Source organism: Chanodichthys erythropterus, chromosome 8 (genome assembly GCF_024489055.1).
Source record: "Chanodichthys erythropterus isolate Z2021 chromosome 8, ASM2448905v1, whole genome shotgun sequence".
NCBI classification, from domain to species: Eukaryota; Metazoa; Chordata; class Actinopteri; order Cypriniformes; family Xenocyprididae; genus Chanodichthys; species Chanodichthys erythropterus.
Window position 1 is genome coordinate 36315083 of NC_090228.1, and position 22163 is coordinate 36337245.

The 22163-nt window shown below is 36.0% G+C and overlaps 2 protein-coding genes and 1 long non-coding RNA gene across 6 annotated transcripts; all 3 read right to left on the reverse strand.

Moving 5' to 3' along the window:
• Positions 1 to 1374: 1374 nt before the first annotated feature.
• Positions 1375 to 3400, reverse strand: LOC137024865 (uncharacterized). Its single transcript, XR_010895781.1, has 3 exons — positions 2390 to 3400; positions 2166 to 2264; positions 1375 to 2054 (listed from the first exon to the last, which is right to left on the reverse strand). It is a non-coding gene; the product is annotated as an uncharacterized lncRNA (long non-coding RNA).
• A 1078-nt stretch (positions 3401 to 4478) lies between these two features.
• Positions 4479 to 11329, reverse strand: LOC137024855 (membrane-spanning 4-domains subfamily A member 4A-like). 4 transcript variants are annotated; one of them, XM_067392797.1, is made up of 8 exons: positions 11180 to 11316; positions 10526 to 10731; positions 8890 to 9000; positions 8724 to 8792; positions 7919 to 8065; positions 7492 to 7602; positions 5343 to 5423; positions 4479 to 5131 (listed from the first exon to the last, which is right to left on the reverse strand). In XM_067392797.1, exons 2-8 carry the CDS (start codon positions 10709 to 10711, stop codon positions 5054 to 5056), a joined length of 783 nt encoding a protein of 260 aa, XP_067248898.1. In that variant the 5' UTR covers positions 10712 to 10731; positions 11180 to 11316; the 3' UTR covers positions 4479 to 5053. The 4 variants fall into 4 exon arrangements, 3 of the variants coding, with proteins under 3 accessions (XP_067248898.1, XP_067248897.1, XP_067248896.1); XM_067392796.1 differs by having other exon boundaries at positions 10526 to 10762; positions 11180 to 11313; XM_067392795.1 differs by having other exon boundaries at positions 4488 to 5131; positions 10526 to 10736; positions 11180 to 11329.
• Positions 11330 to 13941: 2612 nt separating this feature from the next.
• Positions 13942 to 20355, reverse strand: LOC137025201 (membrane-spanning 4-domains subfamily A member 4A-like). The gene is made up of 7 exons (XM_067393229.1): positions 20170 to 20355; positions 18163 to 18273; positions 17998 to 18066; positions 17676 to 17819; positions 17374 to 17487; positions 16280 to 16351; positions 13942 to 14052 (listed from the first exon to the last, which is right to left on the reverse strand). The coding sequence occupies exons 1-7, from the start codon at positions 20353 to 20355 to the stop codon at positions 13942 to 13944; spliced, it is 807 nt and encodes a 268-aa protein (XP_067249330.1).
• Between the last annotated feature and the right edge of the window lie 1808 nt (positions 20356 to 22163).

Sequence of the window (22163 nt, forward strand, 5' to 3'; positions counted from 1 at the left end):
AGACAAGGTGAGTACAAAACAGAGTTTTATTTGCAAGAATGCATGAAATAGCAGATTGGTAATGCAATGCAGGTAAGGATAGCAGTCAATGAATATTGCAGGTGAACTTAGCTGACGGTAATGCAGTCTTTGTTTGTTGCAGAAATTGTAGGCGGTGAGGAAGACGGGAGGATCCGAAGGGCGACGAGCAGGACAACAGACAGATGATGAAAATGGGGTCAAACAGATTAAACAACTTTGAAAACAGCATTACCATATTCACTAATTACAAACCAGTTTGGCTTTATTTCTTTCATATGGTACATGTACAAATGTTACTGAATCCCTTTAGATGGGCACTTGACATTGACTTTGATTGAATTAATTCTCTTTCAGCAATTCAGACATACCTTTTACTATATGAATTTTTTGAATCACTGGCTGCGTCCGAAACCGCCTACTCAATGAGTAGGTACTTAATTTCATTAAGTACTTACTTAACGAGCGCTAAAAGAGTAGGTACTTAACAGCCAAATCTCGTTGAGTATGAATGAGATCCGAGAATAATCCGCCATGTTGATGTTATCATGTGACCTACGACGTTATCGCAAGCGCAACAACTGAAAAGATATGAGTGACATGTTTAATTCTTCTATCTGTAAATATCTTAATATTTGATCAAACTTGCTTATTTTGTGGTCTTGTTGAAGACACAGCTGCCAGTAATTTTGTAATTGTGGTACAATAAATATATATTCGGGCTAATTTAAAGTTCTATTTTTAGCTACTAATGTGATTTATTTTTTGTTACAAAAACCCAATATATTCGCGTGAATATATTGTTAATTTCTTTATTTTATATGCAAAAATGTCCATCCACAAGCAAAGGTGTATATAATCGCAAACTATGATGTATACAAACCCATATTTTTTTTGTTTGTTTTTTGTCATTATTATTGTTCATTGTTAAAGATACACTATGGTATTTTCCCTGATCTTGTATGTAATTGTAGATCCTGCAATAAAAATAAAGATATGAGTGACAGGTGCACTAACACCTCACAGCACCAGTAACTCAACCCTACCTAGAGCAGTTTTCCTCAGCGTTAGCAATGTCTGAAGCCAAAGAAGACATCAGCAGCTGCTCGAAGATCTCGCCTTTGGAGAAGACTGATTTTATACTCAAACTAGTAAAAAGTACTTAAAATTAAGATTACACCAGAATGAACTGCTTTTCTAACACACCCCAACACTTACACACAATAATGATGATAAATGCTGACCAAAACTTAATTACTTTTCATTTTACTTCTTTAATAAAACAAACAAAATGTAATGTTTAGTTATATGACAGCTGTGCATGAACACACACTAGACAAATACAGCTGATGTGAATACATCAATTCATTGCTAATTAAATATATACATTTACTGATAATAGCATAATTAATAAGTAAAGAATTAATAAAAGTAATAATCACTAATAAAAGCATATACAAGTCAACAACACACGAAACAAAGCTTTATTCAAATGTATTGATCTAACAATCAGGTATTTACAGTCCTGTTGTCATCTCAACACAGCTGTGCCGATTCTGCAGCTTTATTCTGATGAAGCAGCTGATGAACACCTTCATCATCATGTTCCTCACTGCTGAAGATGATGATGATGATGATTGACCCCTGAACCCCTCAACCTTGAAGCAGGAGTGGGAGAAGATGTGCGGGACAATCTGCTGCTGCAAACATTCATGTGTTCTCCATCAGCAGATTAAAACATTTTACAATTAATTCATGTCAGCATTCTGTTTCTTGACATATTTCATTTCATATTTTTACAATTGCTAATTTTTGTCATGGCTTCATTAGTTTTGTGGTGTGGTGGGCTAAACCACTGAGCTGGTCAGCAGAAGGTTGCTGGTTCGATCTCTACAGCGTCTCCTCCAGTGTGTCCTTGATCGAGTCACTTGAAAGGAGGAGTGATGGAGGGTCTCGTCCATGACACTGGACCATTCCCAGGATCTGCTGTGTCTCTCCATCCTCAGTGCTCACACCAGTCTGAGGACATTCACATCCTACAATAATGCACAAATATAATACAAAAGCAGTCATTTTAGCAGCACAATGTCATTTGATTTCTGTATTAGAAATAACAAAATGATCTTACTTTATATTTTGTTACTTACTTTATATATATTTTTATTTTGTTTCAGGTTTTCCTCTTTTTTTATCTAACAAATACTGTCGTCAGCTTTTCTTGCAGGTCCTGCTCCACCACAAAAGCTCTGCAGCAAATGCACAGAGAAGAACCAGAAAAGTGCTGTAATAAGTCTGTTTAAATTCCAATAATTAAAATAAACTAGACTTTAGATTTAAATAGACTTTGTATTCATTTCTGTAGTATCCTCACTCAAAGCCTTTGATGGCATCATTCCTCCACCGGATAAACACACAAGATCATCTGTCCCTGTAACATCAGACAAGATTCAAGTTTCCTCTGAGATTTATGTGCTCAAATCTTCATTCATATGTTGATGATGTGTTAACTCACTTCTTATCCAATACAAATGTTCCTTAATTTATTAACAGTACTAATGGACAAATAAAATAGATTAAACGTATGTGTAGTTACTGTAGATTTGTTTATTTACATTATTTTCATTCATGTAATGTAAGCAGTGTTGACAACAGTGAATAACAGCATACACACATCACTCATAGATCATAATCCAGCACTCATAAGTCATAATACTTGAAGAAGATGTTCATGTCAGATGTTAAATAAACATTTAGTAAGCATCTTTAAGATGTATATGGTTTATAATATGTAAATCCACTTTGGAGAATTAAGGTGTGTTTACTAGAGATCCCATTATCTATACATAATAAATCGTGTTTTACAGTAAAATCACAACTATAGTTTCTAGCATCTTCACACATTCAGCAGTTTACTCTACAGTAGCTCAACAAATGTGTTTTTGGTTTTCAATACTCACATTTGACAGCATCCGCGCCGCTTTTCTCCTCCGTGTTCGATTATGACGTATCCACTCCCGTGGCCTCCTGGGATAGAAAAGTATCCTGCGAGGAACACTTCAGAATCTGGGCGTAAGTAGTAGGCCATCCGGGAACTCCTCGACTACTCATTTATGATTACTGAGGTTTCTGACATACTTAATCGCTCGCCTACTGCTTTCCCCTATTATATAGTAGGTAAGTAGGCGGTTTCGGACGCACTTTAAGTAGGCGCATGTCCGAATCTCGTGAGAATTATTACATCACCCAGGTAATTTTCGCCTACTCTTTTTGCTTCGGACATACTTATTCGCTCGCCTACTGCTTTTCCCCTACTAAATAGTAGAGAAGTAGGCGGTTTCGGACGCAGCAAGTGACTGACAGCTAAATTTTGACATGTGAGTTCTTAAATGAGTATGAAAGTCTTTAAAACTGCAACTATTCATTTTGAACTTTTATCAAGTTTGATATTAGCTGTCTGAAAGAGCTCTTCTCATAACCTGTTATTGAACAAACTGCTTATGGTTATGCTTTTATTAGGCATTTTTGTCTTGGTTTTCATATCTTTAAATGTTCTTGTTTTGCAATGAGCACAAGCTTTTTAATTGATTTTAACTGATTTGTGTACAGATATTTTGAAACGGGAGACAATTCCTTTGATGCTGTGAAACGTTTGACCAGTTTACCAGTGACAAGAAATTACAAAGTTATCATATAATTCAATAAATCATATGTGTTAACCTTTTATTGTTTTTCATTTGCATCATTAATGTATTAAATATAGAAATATGCAAGCAAAAACAATGCTTGTCCCCAAATACTGCTTGCCTACAGACAGCTGGCCTACTCGCACTCAACCCTGCAAGACCAGCTTCACCAGCTCCGTTTTGCTTGAAGGGTTAGTTCACCCAAAAATAAAAATTCTATCATTTATTACTCATCCTCGTGTTGTTCCACACCTGTAAGACCTTCGTTCATCTTCAGAATTCTGAGAGGTTTCTGTCTCTCCATAGAGATACAATGCAACCACCACTCCAAGGTCCAGAAAGGTAAAGACATTATTAAAGTACTTCATGTGACTCCAGTGGTTTAACCTTAATTCTATAAAGTGATGCGAGTGCTTTGTTTTTGCAAAATAACATAATTTACCACTTTACTTACAAAAATACTGATATGCAACGCATGTTCACAAGATCTTCACGTCGCATGCGTGTTCAGGTTCGAGCGTCAACTCAGCGCACAAGTGTACTTTGATCGGCCCAGATAATTTAAGATTGGAAAATATTTATATTTATATCTATTACATTTAAATGAAAAAAGAAAGGCTATTTTGAAGAGTGAATGACACACAGTTCCCTTACTGTTGTTTTAATGAAGTTTTAATGAGATATATGTCTGTATGTCCTCCAGGAGATTGATATTCTCCTGCCAGGCTGTTGTTGTGAATAAGAATTTGTTCTTAAGTGACTTGTCTGGTTAAATACAGGTGAAAGGTAACCCAAAAAAGAGAAATGAATACCATTTTTAAATTTGGTATACTTTATTCTTACAGATTATACTGTACAGAGTATACTGGTTTATCACACAACCCAATCGTTTCGTGTCTTAGGACATCAATGTGTCATCAAGAGCCGCAGGGTTTAATTTGGACTTGTCTATGCAAGTTTTATTTACTCTTCTTTTGTGTTCTACTGAAGAAACAAAGTCACCTACATCTTGGATGCGCTGGGGGTAAGCAGATAAACATCAAATTTTCATTTTTGGGTGAACTATCCCTTTAAGTAATTAGTTGTTTAAAACAATCTATCCAATTTCAGTAATAAAAATAAAGTAAACTTGACTAAAGAACAAAAAATGAAATAGCATAGTAGTAGAAATAGTATTCTTGAATAGTTATTGTTTACACATTTGTGACTTAAAAAATCTGTAATTTTCTGATCGAGTGATTTTTTTTCCCTAAAAACATTTTCCATATTCTCTTTTTAATGACATTAGAGAGACAGGAAATCACTGGGAAACTCATGTGTTCCACTTCAACTCTGTCCACTCTGTTTAATATTCATTCTTTAAATTCACTGTATTGTGGAGGAACTTCGGCAGGAAGGTGATGCATTGAATTGTCGCTGACCACAGATATCTGCAAGAAAAAACAATCTATATGATCATCTTCCTTACAGATTACTTATTGATAATATTAAACAGTTAATGCACCCATTACTTAGTGCTTTACATACTTCTAGTTCATATACATTGACACTAAATTCAAATAATACATTGGACTTTGAGTAAAATTGTACTATAAAAATATTCCACAAAACAATTAAACTGGGGTTACAAGCTTCTCTTACCTCTGAGTTGTTAAGATTATGGAAATGATTGTGTCCAAAACAACAGGGCTGTTGAGGTAAAACTTGTGGAACAAACACCACCTTTGGAAAAAAACACAAAAAGTGTTTTATGCCTTCTTTCTGTGAATGACATATATTCAATGACACTGGCAGACAGTTTCACTATTACAGGTTTATAGACATCAATTTACTTTAAATAGAGAAGAAAAAAGCAAAAGACAGAAATGTCCTGGTGTGAAACCTTAAGCTTTCATTTGGGCTTCTTAAAATAATCTCACAACTGAAAAACCCCATGACATTTCTCAGTAGATGGTAATATTGCTGTTTTTGAAGCAGTTAAACTTGGAGTTTAGCTATTAGTAGAAATGTTGCTGCCGAACACAGTTGAGAGACGCACAGACTAGCTCAAAAATTGTTTAGGAATAAAGGATGTGTAAGAAAGGGTGCTTTAAGGACAAAACCCTGATAAATGTCTTGAAATAAAATATTTGAACAACGTTTTTAAGTAGAGAAAAACTGACTACATTGAATTAGTTGTTGCATGATTCAGAGTGAAAAGCTGTACTCTGATCATGTACATGTGTGAAGCTTATAATACCACATTTTTAAAGGCTCGGTTCATAGTAAATGCTGCTTTTCACCAACTTCATCTCTGCAAGTGCTGCAAGTTTAACGTTTGATAATGCAATGTGTGCTAAGTTCACTTTACATTCAGATCATTTCCAATAAAGCAGTCAGTCAAGTTTACTTTATTTATTAGACTGAATTCCAATAAAAAATATATAACAAACATGATTAATGTAACCATTTCAACGAAAAAAGGATGTTTTGTTCTAGCTTTCGGAGCAAGGGCGCCGTCATCTTAATAGCACAGCGTGTGACGTCACAGGTTTGTTGTGTTGCCTGAGGTAAATAGATGAAGCAGAGGACTGACAGGGTAAGGTAAAGACAGAAACATTTAAAGATGGAAACTGGAAAGCCACATCAGAAGACAAGTCTGATGTTATATGATTTTATAAGTGTGTTTGCTATTTTTTAGTATGACTCTTTAATTACTACTTTTCCAATGTACTTTATTAAAAGTAATGTTTTTGGTTTTTACCATAATTTAGATGAATATCCAACATCAAACTGTCAAAATCACCACACAATACATGGTCCAGATCAGCCTCCTGAGAGCAGATGGACTCTGACACGGTGGGTATCAGCGTACACCATCCACACTTACTCCAGGTAGTGTTTCCGACCTGCTCTTCACCCCAAACCAGCAGATTCACGGCTTCTTCCATCCTTAACGGTTGTTCTGTTTGATCCCTCACCACATCGGCTCAAATGCATAAGCAATAGGAGCAATTATGGGCTCAACAATCCTTTTAAGTTCGTCTTCCTCCATTTCAAAACAAGCATGTGTTCAAAAAGTAAATGCTTATATTACTTCACTGTCCAATGGAGCAAACAAACCCTGTGACGTCACATGCTGTGATATTACAAGATGGCTGCATTTTCTTTAAAATAGTTACATTAATCGTTTTATTGAAGTGGAAATCAGTTTACTAAATAATGCAAACTGGACTGACTCCTTTATTTCTGCTTTAAAGCTCAAGAATTTTACATGGTAAAAGCTTGAGGGTTTGAAAATTTGATAGTGTAGAATTTAAGAAATATTTATATTATATTGTAACTTTGTATTGTGGTATTTGTTGGTTGTTTGTAAAGCGTGAACCCAAGTATGAACACCCTTAAAGAAGCCATTTCCATTATAAATGCATATGAGGGGTGTGACGAGCAGGGCGGGCGAGAGCCGTGAGGGAACGGCGCGAGGCCGGTGACACGAGTGATAATGAGCATCACCTGCGAGGCGCACCGGCCTCGAGTCTCTCACGGAGGAGCTCCGGGAGCATAAAAGGAGGAGCGACGACCGTGGAGGACGAGAGAGGACCAGGCCTGGACTTTATGTTATGTTTTATTATGTTTGTGTGGCCGGCAGACCCTCGCGGACGTCATTACTTTCGTTTTGTTCTTTGTTTATTTTATATTAAAGTTTGGTTCAACGTTCGCCGGTTCCCGCCTCCTTCTTCCCACATCTACTGACCTCGTTACAAGGGGTTCATCTGACAAAAGAAGTTTGGGAACTTGATGCATCACTCACCTGTGGAGAACAGGGGGTGGCTTTACAGGCAAATGCTGACAGAAAGATGGAGATGATAAACTCAAGGAAGGCGAATACCAATGATACACCACTAATTCCCCAGTAGAGAGTCTGATAATTCAACATTAGCACAAAATAATTAGCCCTCACACTGGTACAATCCGAAGTTCAGAATCGACCATCCTTGAGGTTCATATAGTAATACAACATATTTATACTGAATTGAGTTTACAATTGATGCATAATGTCAATGATTGCATTGCAAATGAACAGTAATAGTAAGAGATCTATAAACTACTTCTGAAAATGTTGGAAAAAGACTGGACAGATGAGTGCAGATTATGGCTTGACTTTTGTCAAGTGTTCTGACCACACAGTGATCTTACTGTAATTAATAAATATGTGAATATAAAAGTTGGTGACATACCTTATACTTTGCCTCAATTTCATAACAATAATAATCATTGTTGCACCAAGTGTTATATGGCCCTGAAACCAAATCCATTGTAATTATGATAAAGGAAATGCCTGCAGTTATAGCACTGAAAATGTTCATTCCCAGAGAACCTTTCACCTATATGTAGAAAAACAACAACAAAAATAGATTAATAAATGAACACAGATTGTTAACATAGATGGAAAGGTATATGGAGAGTGATAAAAATACACTGCTTGACATAAATAAATAAAATATACCCACAAGCATCAATTATCAGCGTCCAAGCACCAATAGATGATTAATGTGTGGATGATTAAGTGATATAATTGGGATACAATAGGATGTATATTAACTTTAGTTAAAATTGGGTGTTGAGTTTTGGACATAAAGTTCAATTTGTGAAAAATGAGCATTGACGTTCCTGAGAAAAATTGGTTCTCTGTGAATTACAGTCACTGATCCCCATACACTTTTATGGTGGAAAAAAATGAAGAAGAAATCAGTACAAACACAATGGCCCAGTTTCACAGACAGGGTTTAGCCTAAGCCAGGATTAAGCCTTAGTTAATTTAGTGCATATAAGTAGCTTTTATAAACATTCACTAGAAAAAAAAAGCATTACTGGTGTTCATCTTGACAAAACAATGGCACTGACATATTTTAAGATATGTAAGTACAAGTAACTTTCAGTTAAAACAGATCAAACATGCATTTTAGTCTGAGACTAGCTTAAGCCTTGTCTGTGAAACCGGGGGGTAAAGGTTTCAGGTACCTCCAAGTATTTTGTACATACCAAACACAAACCGGAGGGTGAATTCAGTTTGTTTTCTGCAGCAATGCAGAGTGAGCCTGCAATAATGTACTGAGAGCAGAGAGAAAGACACAAATCAAGACTTCTGCTGGAATATGTAACTCGTGTTATAAAAGACACAACACTTAATTATGTAATTGTTTCTTACGAAGAGAGATCCCCAGTAAACAATACCACTAAAGACAAAGATGGAATCTGCATGAAGTGAAGACACGATTCCCAACAGGAGAGTCAACAGACCAATCATTATCTGGACAGTCTGTGAAGGACAAGAGAGATATTTATAATGCAAGTAAAACAGTATAAAAATTGGAGAAACAATATAACATGAGTAATATGAATTTTTAACAGCTGTAGTTATGGATTTATGATTGTACTACAAAAATTACTCTTATTGCATAAATTCACTAATTTGTGTATAAAGCAAACGATAGTTTCCAACAAACATTCTTCTCTGTGATTGATACACTATAAAGTTTTACTATTTTACTCTGTAAATGATAAACCTTATGTTATTTCTGTCTTTCCTGCATTGTCACAAGGCAAAAAGTCTTAATCGTATGCTTTGTTCATGTGTACATGTCATGCAACAGAAGGAGACAACAATGTAACAAAAGTATTTAGGTATTCAGGTGTTTAGGTATTCAGGAGAGAATCACTGGTGAGTATAACAGCAGTCTGAGTCTTTGCAGTCTTTGAAGCAGTAGCCTACTTCATGAAGCTTTGAAACCTTTACGAATCTTTTGTTTCGAATCAGTGTTTCGGAGCATGTATTAAACTGCCAAAGTTTATTAGAATTGTAGTTAATAGTCTCTTATTGACCTGTTTAAATGAGCCATCCATGAAACAAACAAAACAAGTTCTGAAAATTGATAAAAGAACATATAGACCCTTGATATTTAATCTTATTGGATAATTAGTTAATTTCATTGAACAGATTTTACTTTAAATCAGATAATTGTAATGTCTTTGTAAAATGTGTTTTTATGTATATTTGCCCTTAAGTTTTTGTTAACCAGCAGAGGTCACCAGCGGATGGCGTTTCGAACGCTTTGAAACAGTGGCCCCTATCATAAAATTGGTGCAATGCTGTGCCAGGCGCGACGAATGTGTCTTTTGCTGGTTTCAGCCCGGCGCAGTTATCGTTTAAACGTTGTTTTCACATCATTTGCATGCCCATTGGCGTACTGGTCTGAAAACAAGGTGTGTTCAGGCGCATTGTTTGCGCATTACTATTTTGATGCAACTGAAATAGACTGCACCACTGACCAACTGAAACCTGGTCTAAAGTCAATGGCGCAATGGTGCACCGACCATTTTTCCCATCCTTAAACTAGAAAAAGTGGATTCGGACACACCCTAAGTGCATTTGCTCCATGCGCTTTAGACCATGCGCTTAGATCGTTAAAATAGGGCCCAGTGAATCTTTATGAGAAGCATTTGGTTCAGTTGATTCAAAGTTTTGAAAAGCTTCATTTCTACCATCATTAATGGTCATTGACAACTGAGGCTAAAGACGGATGACAGAAGACTGAAGATAGCGACCACTGTTAAGTAGTAGTGATGAAGCTTCAAAACCTTCACCAGTCTTGTTTTGAATCAGTGGTTCGGAGTGTATATCAAACTGCCAAACCCACATCTGGGAACTGTAGTGTTGAGGGTGACTGTGACAGAGACAGTGTACCACTCCTTTTTCTTAAAAACTATATTAATGTATTTTCCAGACCTCACAGTAACATATACACATAAAAATCAATTATTTGGGTTCATGAAAAATGTCTCACCCCAAGGGCTTTTGGTTGGCCTTTCAGAAATGCCTGAAGTCCATGAAGAGGTGAAACTCCTGCTGGCTGTTGTACATAAACAGGCACAGGAGCATTTGTCCCAGTTCCAGCTGCTGTTGTTTGTGTTGGTGTTTGAAACTGGATGACAAGCGTCGAAGAGGTCATGGGTATGACAGTTTGAGACATTCTTGGTTCTGAATCTGAAACTGACCTGCGCAAAATCAAAGTAAATCAAGACTAGACATGATTATAAATAGATTTTCTATGTAAACAAACTTTTCAGTTTATCAAATATTTTATATTTATTATAAAACATGGTCTTCATGTTGTTGAAACACTTATAAATGCAGTTATGTATACAGTAGTTATTACCATTGTTTAAATTATTGTCATCAATTATAGTTAGACCTTGAAAACAGAATAGGCAAACAGCACGCTTAAATTGGTCTATATATTATTTATATTTATGCCATTTATCAGATGCTCTTTTTCAAAAACACTTACAAAAGTGCACTACCAACCATTATAGATGATTACCAAATAAAGGAAATCCATTCATTAGTAAAAAAAAAAATTACAGACATAACACAGATATAGGCATCTGTATAAAGATAGTCAGATAGTCAGTCTAAGTAAAAAAAATTGTTGTTTTACCGTGGGGAAAAATCTTCTCTTCAGTTGGTTTACTGTACTCTGTTGTTGAGTTCACTCTTCTGAGATGAGCCGATATACAGTAAGATGTCAAAAGAGTAACTGCTTATACTGTTTCCCAGAATAAACGAGAATCAGGAAGCAGGTTGAGCTCAGCTGGTTAGGAGGGGTGGCAAAGCTGGCTCTTTCATAAGATAATAAAACCATAAAAGACAATAATTAACTGAAGTATTCATAAACGTGCTGCCAGCATGCTGGTTTTAGAAACAGGCATGTAAATACTGTATACTAAAATTTGCTATAAATAATGATAATCAACACAACATGATTTAAAATGCCATGGTGAAAGCAGGTAACACTCTTTAGTTGATAACAGATTAAAGTCTGTGTAAAGCACTATTAAATATGTGTTCTGAGTTTGTCACACCACAGAAAAATGTGTTATTATCCACCCAGCCAAATTTGAATGATACAAAAAAATGCTAAGTGAATAAAAAAAGTTATCAAAATCTTGAAAAAATAAGCAATATTTTCTACTCTCAAATGCTGGGGGTGTGTCCATTGTCAGTGCAGAAACTATGCCCACTCACTGTAAAGCTGCCGCCATTGGTAGGGACGTACTGCAGACGATGGAACCAGATGTCAGTGGGACGGGAGGATGAAGGCTGGGACAGGTTCGGCCACATTCACCAGTAACAACAGATTATCAGTGAAAAACTTGTGAAAAGTTATAAAACTATCCAGTGTAAAATATTCACTGCAGAGGCGGTTGTTGGTGCTTATCCTCAGCTGTTTTGGAAATTATCACAACCAGGTAATAAGCATTTACGGGATGAAGGCATAGCTAGCTGCTAATATGCTCTAGTTATTATAGTGTTAGGGGAGGGGCTCCAGTGCATCGACAAAGCCATGATTTCGGGCCCGCCCAAAAAATCCTGAGCACAAAAATGGTGACAAACTGTTTAACGGTCTAACTCAATTGAGTACTACATAGTTCACAGTCTTTGTAATCTGATTTCAGCAATATATTTCTACCATTTATAATGTGTTTAACCTTTACGACTTTAGCATTCATTGTCCTCTTGTCAAATTAATTTCAATCTAATGGCATTGTTGTGGTACTGACATTGCATTAGTAACTTATTGGTAAGTTATTATACATTAATCATGGACACTTCAAAAGCACGTTGTGTCTGGTCATGATCTGGTGGGTAGAGAGGTTTGTCCTCCCCAACATTTTTGAACAGAGAGAAGGCCAAGCATGCAAGAGATGTTGTATTACCTGAGGATACTTCTGTAGCAAATTAACTTTAAGTGGTGACTCCACCCCAGTTAATGGCTCAAGAACGTCAGACTCGAGGCAAAGCCATATACACATTGACAACCCCTTCCTCTTGCTGGCTTCATAATTTTATCCCTAGTGGCTGGCGGAGAAATGGGAACAAAGTCATCTGTCCATTGATTCATAGTTCATAACTGTTTTCCCACATGCAATTATATTCCAGTTTGACTTAAAAAATCCAGGCCTAATATAAGGGGGAAAGGTCCGACACCACCATCATAAGTTATAGGGACTCTGCCTTCTGAGGTTTGCACCTTCCCATCAGCTAGCAAGAAAGTCCTGTTGAAATGCTCCTTCATTTGTTCACCTGGTTTAACCAACACTTCCCAAAGCTGTTTCTGCATTAAGGTGAACATGGAGCCAGTAACTAGGATAGTTTCCACTTGTTTGCCATGAATTCCCAAAACCACTCTAATGAACGACAATGAACAAGCACTCATTGAGAAAGACGAATGTTCCAGTTGATAACATTTAATTTGGTGTGAACAGCCTCAAATAGTTGTGGCATGAACAATTCAAAGAATTCTCCCGGTGCAGATACATTAGATTGATTTATTAAAAGCAAGATGCTCTCATTTGCTCTAGACAGTTTTGCCTGCTTAAATGCTTACTCATGACACATAGCAACACAGCTAAAAGTATTGCTCATATGTTGGACCTTTTATTGTCTATTGACTTTTATAGTATACTTCTACCTGTTGAGACATGCTTTCACAAGTCCCCATACAAGCTGTGACCTTGACGTTACTGAAGTCGGCTGGTGTTTCTGAGGGTTAAGATCTGTTAATTTCTTGACTGCTGTTTGGCAGCAATATTTACAGGTATGAGTATTAAAATGTGCCTTTGACCCTCATTTATATTTGAATTATATTGTTAACTATATTGTAAATAAACTACAAACAAAAAATTCTTCTTTCCTCATATTCTTTCTTGTAGTTCTCTCTGTTACATTAGAGAGGGTCATTGTCTCCTCAGGTGTGAACCACATTATTATTCATGATCATTCATGCCTACTCACATTTGGCCTTTCTAAACAAAGTGTCTTAAAATAATCAATACATTATTTTACGTGAATGAGTGGGCATGGTGATTTTCACATCATTTTTTGAAAACCATTCAAGTCTACAAGATGCAGTACCCAAAAGACTTGTGGACAAATGTTTGATATATTTTGTGGCCTTATTTCAGTTACTTAAAATTAATCTTTTCAACAACCAGTTGTGTCTGCTGGCTTGCTGTCAGTGTAGCAAAAAGGTTGTGGTCAGCAACATAGAAACATAGAAAAAGGCTCTGCATTGCACATCTTGCTGTAGGCACTTGGTTGGCAATTTCATTTCCATCTGGATATCTTCTAGATGTGCGTAGAACTGTGGTGAATGTTTAAAATGCCCTTCAATCTTCCTCGCAATTGCCTGTCTCTCTGTTACGAGGTGAAAAACAGAACCTCATATACGAGCTGAAGCACGTCCATGATGAAGCCCATGTTCAGTACCTCAATACCACCTATTGCTTTTTCTATATTTCTTGGATTTTCCTGCAAAATGACACGGAATGCTTGTCTATGTTCCCAAATCTCCTTGATTGCCTGTTTTATACTGTATGCTCTGCTGTATGAGACTCAAAAAAACTGATGACAAAGCAGTATCACACACTTTAAATCAAAATTGGAGTCAATCCATTGTGCAGTAAAACAAAGGAATGGCATCAAGCAGATGATAAAGGCAATAGCAGTTACATTTGATAAAAGATCTCGTTGGTGATCCCAAACATTGTTGTAAAGCTTCAGTCTAGCGGTTTCTGATAGGTAGTGTCAAGAGAGCAGAACATACTGTGGCTCCAAAAGCTTTAAAAGAATTAGCACTTAAATGAACAATTAGCCTCTCTGTTATATTTGTGGCCTTGTTGCTCTTCAGAGGAAATTTCTCTCTCCTTTTGAAAGTATCTTCCAGTGTGTGTTGCTTCGGTGCAACCTTTGCCTGAGTTACCTGAGTGAACTCCCTGTATTCCTTTGAGTTTTTTGTTTTGAGGTGCTGTATCAAATTGGTATTGTTGAACACAGCTCTGTTGCTGCATGTGCCGCACATCCTGATATTGCTGAGTTAGATGCGTTCCTGGGTCAACATATTTTGTTGATCCTGGAACAACATTCTAGTCTGAAAATTTAGTCTTAACCCTATTCCTACCCCTAAACCTAACCCAAAAGTCAGAGGGAAATGATAGATGAATAACACTGATGTAGAAGCACCAATTCATGATTTTAAGCCTAAACTTGACATAATCTGTAAACTTGTCCCTCAAATCTGATTGGTTGATTTGAATGTTGTTCCAGGATCAACAAAAATGTTGACCCAGGAACATGTTGAACTCAGCAATATCAGGTTATGCACACGTGCCTGCACGTGGCTACTCGCCGACCGGTTGCATCCAGCCATAGCTGTGTTCAACATCGGCTGCGGCTGGATGCAACTGATCGCGAGAGTAGCTGCATGCAGGCAGGGAGGAGCTGAAAGTGGAGACGTGAAGTCGGACACTTTCTGCTTCTCGTAGTGACGCTCGCACTGCATTTGCATACTTTATCACAGCTGAAGTGAGATAAATGCAATATTTGACTAATACACAGATGTTTTAGAGACATTTTCATTCAATACTTTATTCTTGTAAAAACAGATGCTGTAAGCAGTACATAAAGTTAAACATAAGCATATATTATTTAAATACCAATGTAGTGGGGTCTATGTTTTTTTATAAACTTTATTTTGATAAACATGACACAATATAACATTGCAACTACATGAAAAGAGCTTTAACTGTTATAAAAATAGATTTGTGATCATTAGTGGAACTGAAGTTTTCAGAATAAACACACGTGAACATTGTCATGCGGTGAATCCGGCCAATCGTAGAACAGCTGTGTCATCATCAGAGCTCGTGCAGCTCCTCTTGAGAAACTTCACTGGCTGACTCAGGTGGCTTATCTTGAATCGCTCTCATGGTACTTTGAAATCATACATCACAGTCATATGGCCTCAGCACTGTCTCAAGTAGGACAAAATTTCTTACCGGCATGCACTGCTTCAAGTCAGCCACCGATCGTTCTGTGCAGCACTGCATCAAGTCGAACAAGCCTAGAGAGTCCAAAACAGACAGACATGTGACACCGATAATTTAAGATCGGTGCGGGACATCCCTAATATCTATATTTATATCGGTTTACTATGTTTAAAGAAAAAAGGAAGGCTATTTTGAAGAGTGAATGACACACAGTTCCCTTACTGTTGTTTTAATGAAGTTTAATGAGATATATGTCTGTATGTCCTCCAGGAGATTGATATTCTCCTGCCAGGCTGTTTTTGTGAATAAGAATTTGTTCTTAAGTGACTTGACTGGTTAAATACAGGTGAAAGGTAACAAACAAAAAAGACATAAATAAGCCATTTTTATATATATTCTGTATACTTTATTCTTACAGATTATACTTTATTAAGCAATTAGTTTAATTAGGTTAAAACAATCTATTCAGTTTCACTGATGATTAGGCAAATTTCTTGACTTAAATAAAGATAGAAAATCATGAAATTGTATCTAGTCTTGAATAGTTGCTGTTTACATGTTTGTGATTTAAAAAAAAATGCATTATTATCTGAACAATTTTTTCTTTGCTGTCAAGTTCTCTTTTTAATGAAAGGACATTAGAGATAATTGACTGGAAATCACTGGGCAAAACCATGTGTCCCACATCAACTCTGTTTTAATATTCATACATTATATTCATTGTATTGTGGAGGATTTTCTACAGGAAGGTGATGCATTGAAGGGCTGCTGACCACAGATATCTGCAAGAAAAAAGCTATATGATCAGCCTTCTTTGATTACAGTTTACTTATTTATTGATATTGAACAATCAATGTACCAATTACTTAGTGATTTACACACTTCCAGTTCATACAGTGAAACAAAATTTAAATAATACATTGTTTTGTGGATTTTATTAATTTATTTATATATACCATTTTTGAGTATCATTTTACTCAAAGTCTAATTTAACTGGGCTTATAAGCTTTTCTTACCTGGGAATTGTTAAGATCATGGAAGTGATTGTGCCCAAAACAGCAGTGCTGTTGAGTTATAACTTGTGGAACAAACGGAACCTTTGGAAAAATGCACAAGAAGCATTAATATGTGCCATCAGTGTAGTAGAAAAACAAATTACAGAAATTATTCTGAAATGTCCTGGTGTGAAACCTTATGCTTTCATTTGGGTTTCTTAAAATAATGTCATTACTGAAAAACCACATGACATTTCTCAGTAGATGGTAATGTTGCTGTTTTTGAAGCAGTTAAACTTGCAGTTTTGCTATTAGTAGAGACGTTGAACACTATTGAGAGATGCACAGATTTGGGTAATTCACAGATGCTTAATCTCTGTATATCAATGACTCAAACTTTCATTACTAGCTCTAAAATAATGTTTTAGAATTAGGGTTGTGTAAGAAAGTAGTTGCAAGAAAAGGTGCTTTAAGGACAAAAACCTGACAAATATTGTGAAACTAAATTTGAGCGTTTTTAAGTAGAAAAACTGACTCCATTGAATTAGTAGTTGCATGTTTCAGAGTGAAAAGCTGTACTGTGATCATGTACACGTGTGCAGCTTATAATACCACATTTTTAAAGTGTCTCGGTTCACAGTAAATGCTGCTTCTCACAAACTCCATCTGTGCAAGTGCTGCGAGTTTAACGTTTGATAATGAAATGTGCGAACGCCCTTAAAAAACATCTCCATTATATATGCATATCTGAGGGGTTCAGCTGACAAAAAAAAAATGTTTGGGAACACCTGACTTGATGCATCACTCACCTGTGGAGAACAGCAGCAGGTGACTTTACAGGCAAATGCTGACAGACAGATGGAGATGATAAACTCAAGGACTGCGAATATCAATGTTACAATACTGATTCCCCAGAAGAGAATCTGAGAGAGAATTCAACATTAACACAATATTAATGACAAAATAATTGATAATTAGCACTTACACTGGTACAACGGAAATATTGGGGGAAAAAGACTGGACAGATGTGTGCAGATTATGGCTTGGCTTTTGTCATGTGTTCTGACAATCTTACTGTAATAAAAAAAATAAATAAAAGTTGGTCACATACCTTATACTTTTCCTCGATATAATAACAATCATAATAGTCACAGTAACTGTTCAATGGCCCTAGAACCAAATCCAATGAAATTATGATGATGGAAGTGCCTGCAGTTAAAATACTGAAAATGTTCATTCTAAGTGAACCTTTCACCTGTAGGTAGATAAAAAAAACACAAGGCACACCACCAGGATCATGACACTGACAATTTGAGCTGTCTACAAATTATGGTCACTGATGCCCATACACTTTTATAGAAGAAAAATAAGGAAGAAATCAGTACAAACACAATAGGTTTCAAGTGCATCCGGTACAAGTGTTGTGTACATACCAAACACAAACTGGAGGGTGAATTCATTTTGTTTTCTGCAGCAATGGAGAGTGAGCCTGCGGAAATGTACTGAGAGCAGAGAGAAAGACACAAATCAAGACTTCTGCTGGAATATATAACTTGTGTTAGAAAGACACAACACTTAATTGTATAATTGTTTCTTACGATGAGAGATCCCCAGTAAACAATACCACTAAAGACAGAGATGGATTCTGCAAAAAGTGTAGACACAATTCCCAACAGGAGAGTCAACAGACCAATCATTATCTGGACAGTCTGTGAAGGACAAGATAGTCATTTATAAAGTAACTAAAACGATATAAAATTTGGCAGTGGCTATTTGCAGTAAGTGACAATAGTAGCATTTTCTTATGTGAAAATAGCGATAGATTATATTTACACCGTGTAAAAGTATCAGATATTTGCATTAAGAGTAAATAGTAATTAGATGTCTATACTTTGTATTGGCAGATACTATTTTCACCTCAGTATTTTATTTATCAGGATGCAATAATATAATGTGAGTGTAGGGCTGCACGATTATGAAAAACCATAATTGTCGATTATTCCCTTGAAATTGTAATTGCGATTATTAATTACGATGATGATAATTTACATTCAATGATGTATTGAATAGCTTTATACCATTATTTGAAGCATCTGCATGCCATATTTTCAAAAGAAAATAAGCTGAAAACAACTATACAATGGTTTGGTTTCTTCTTTAAATTAAAAAAGGACAAATATGCATGGTATCATAATGTTATACTAAAACTAAAATGAAAACAATGGGGAAAAAAATCTTTAGATCACTGGTTCACCATTGTCACCTTTTCATGGCACACACAGTCACACATCACTCTGGACTACACTTCCCACAATTCCCCATCTAGGAACCAATCACACACTCACACCTGTTTCCCATCAGTGACACTTTATAGACCTTATTTTCCAGAGAAACATGCACGCCGCCATCTTTAGAATATTGTCTTTGAACTTCCGTTTTCGCAGTAACCCTGTATATTTCTATGGCATCGCTGTTGAAGAATAATTAGCTGGTGAAGTGGATTTACGTGTTGTAGAGTTAACAAAAGTTATCATGAGCATTGTAATGTTTAAAGCGGGTGTTGACCCTGGACTGTTTCTTTGTTTGATGATCGCTTGCTGCCTGTCTTGACCTTTGCCTGTGTTTTGGATTACTCTTTTGCCTTGCCCTCCTGTATCTGTTTGCTGGTGTTTGACCTCTGCCTGTACGACTACGCTCATTTTATTAAAGCCTGCACGTGGATCTCCCACTCCAACGTCCAGTTCCCTTCGTTACACATGAAAAGTTATGTAAGTGGATTTTTATTTTTTTGTATTTGTGCCTTTGAACTATTACATAATTGTGTCATCCATAGTTGTAATCACGATTAGAAATTCAATAAATTGTGCAGCCCTAATAGTGTAAATGATTATATTTATCAAAATTATTAAATGGATGCTGCCTTATTGGGAGAATAAATCCCTCCCTACACCTTCCCCCTAACCCTATCCAATAAACACTTTTAATTTTATTAAACACTCGTTTGCAGTTTATTTCCACTTTTAGAAGATTGTTTTCATTTTTATTGAAAATAAATGCGAGCTGCGCTACCGAGGATGTTGAATTCTGCCCATCCCTTTTTTTTTTTTTTTATAAACTTGTGGCCCAACCAGACATTGGTGGGTAGAGCTAGTGTAAATAGCATTTACCAACAAGGGACGATATTTGCACTTAGTGTAATTAGACACTCCGATAAAAAGTTTTGGGGAACATTACTAAAATGGACTTGTAGGCTACTCCAAAAATATCCAGGTACTCTGATTGCATGAAATTACATACTGATTTATGAATGAGCAAAATTTGTCCATTACGTTACTTTTTTTGATTAGTGTATCACAGTCACAGAGAAGAATGATTTAGGAGTTGGAAACTATGATACAATTTATGATTTTACTCTGTAAATGATAAACCTTATCTTATATTTCCTGCATTGTCACCAAGGCATTGAATCACATTCTTCAATAATAAAAGAAAGTGTATGCTTTGTTCATGTGTGTACTACTCATTTTTTGGAATTAATGTACTTTCCTTACCTCACACTGACATAAACCCAAATAATTGTATGATTTTTATGATCAATTTCTCACCCCAAGGGCTTTTGGTTGGCCTTTCAGAAATGCCTGAAGTCCATGAAGAGGTGAAACTCCTGCTGGCTGTTGTACATAAACAGGCACAGGAGCATTTGTCCCAGTTCCAGCTGCTGTTGTTTGTGTTGGTGGTTGAAACTGGATGACAAGCGTCGAAGAGTTCACGGGTATGACAGTTTGAGACATTCTTGTTGCCGAATCTGAAATTTGCTTGTACAAAATCATAGTAAATCGAAACATGTAAAGAATATGATTATACAATATACAAAAGATTTATGTAAAAAAACTTTCCCATTTATTTATTAAAATATTACACATTCATTATTTTTATTATAAATGTGGTCTTCACGTTGTTGAAAAACCTATGAATGCACTTATGTCAATAGTAGTTATTACCATGGGTTAAATTATTGTTTACTAGAATAACTCTATTAGACCTTGAAAATAGAGATTAGGCTATATGACAAACAGCTCATGTTTAAATTGATCCACATCATTAACATTTAAAGCATTTAGCAGATCCTCTTTTCCAAAGACACTTACAAAAGTGCCCTACCAACCATTACAGAGGATAGACATTTGTATAAAGGTAGTCAGATAGTCTGTGTAAGTGTATAATTTGTTGTTTTACCGGAATAAATCTTCTCTTCAGTTGGTTTACCACACTCTAGTTGAGTCGACACAAGTAAGATGTCAGAGTAACTTCTAATACTTTTTCTCAGACTGAACAAGAAGCAGGAAGCAAGAAGTGGAGCTCTGGGGCCGTATTCACAAAACATCTTAAGGCTAAAAGTAGCTCCTAACTTACAGATTTAGGAGAAACTCTTAAAAATAATGGGCGTGTCAGACCTAATTTTAGGAGTCCTAAATTTTTGCTCTAAGAGAATTTCACAAAGCATTTTAGCACTAAAACTAGCTCCTAAATCTGTGAAATGTTAGGAGTAGTCAAGAGGACTCCTAAGTCACTAAGACCAAATCACAAACAGTCCTAATCCACCCAAAGACACTGAACAGTGAACACCATTGAGGCAATAGCGATAGAGCCTTGGGTGCTCAACCTTTTCTTTATAAATGCAATATATTTTGATTTATAGATTTGAATCTATGATGAGACGCCAAAAATAAATCTTTAACAAATAAATAAATATTGTCTGATTACCTGGGGCAATGGTTTTCATGAGTTCACACTTACAAATGATTGAATAGAGTAATATATGTATATTTTGGAATATATACATTTTTATTAAAACATATTTATTTGAATAGTGCAACATTTGTATTTTAAAACCTTTATTTTAATATGGGAATATGACACTTCATTCTACAATATTTCTATGATTAAATCACTGACTTCTCCCCATCAGCCAATCACTGTGTATATACTCCATAGCAACGAGGTCAACCCCGCCCTTACTCTTAGCTTAAGACTTCAGTCTATTCCTTAGTAAAAGTTTGTCTCAGCAGCTTTGTGAATAGGTTTTAAGAGAAAACTCTTAGCTAAGAACTTTTACTGCTATTTAGGAGAACTCTTAGTGGTAAGATAAAATGTTTTGTGAATACGGCCCCAGGTCTTTAGGAGGGGTGGTTAAACTAGCCATTTCATAAGATAATAAAACCACAAAAGACAATTAACTGAAGGACTCATAAATGTTTGTTGTTCTTAATAGCAAGTAATCTGCATGCTAGTTTGGAAACAGGCAAAATAAATACTGGATGTAGCAGTAGCTACTTTCTGCCTTATTAAAGGGTTAGTTCACCCAAAAATGAAAATTCTGTCATTTATTACTTACCCTCATGTCATTTCACACCCGTAAGACCTTCATTAATCTCCGGAACACACATTAAGATATTTTTGTTGAAATCCGATGGCTCCGTGATGCGCATAGGGAGCAATGACATTTCCTCTCTCAAGATCCATAAAGGTACTAAAAAACATATTTAAATCAGTTCATGAGAGTACAGTGGTTCAATATTAATATTATAAAGTGACGAGA

Bases quoted from the DNA above. Each gene is read 5' to 3' on its own strand.
- LOC137024855 (XM_067392797.1), bottom strand. From the start codon at position 10,711: ATGTCTCAAACTGTCATACCCATGACCTCTTCGACGCTTGTCATCCAG. The intron at 8,066-8,723 runs GTATGTACAAAA...TTCTACATATAG, and splicing joins CACCCTCCGGTTTGTGTTTG to GTGAAAGGTTCTCTGGGAAT. The intron at 7,603-7,918 runs GTATGTCACCAA...TTGAATTATCAG, and splicing joins AAATTGAGGCAAAGTATAAG to ACTCTCTACTGGGGAATTAG.
- LOC137025201 (XM_067393229.1), bottom strand. From the start codon at position 20,355: ATGTCTCAAACTGTCATACCCGTGAACTCTTCGACGCTTGTCATCCAG. The intron at 18,274-20,169 runs GTGAGAAATTGA...TGTCCTTCACAG, and splicing joins GCCAACCAAAAGCCCTTGGG to ACTGTCCAGATAATGATTGG. The intron at 16,352-17,373 runs GTGAGTGATGCA...TTTTTCTTGCAG, and splicing joins CCTGCTGCTGTTCTCCACAG to ATATCTGTGGTCAGCAGCCC.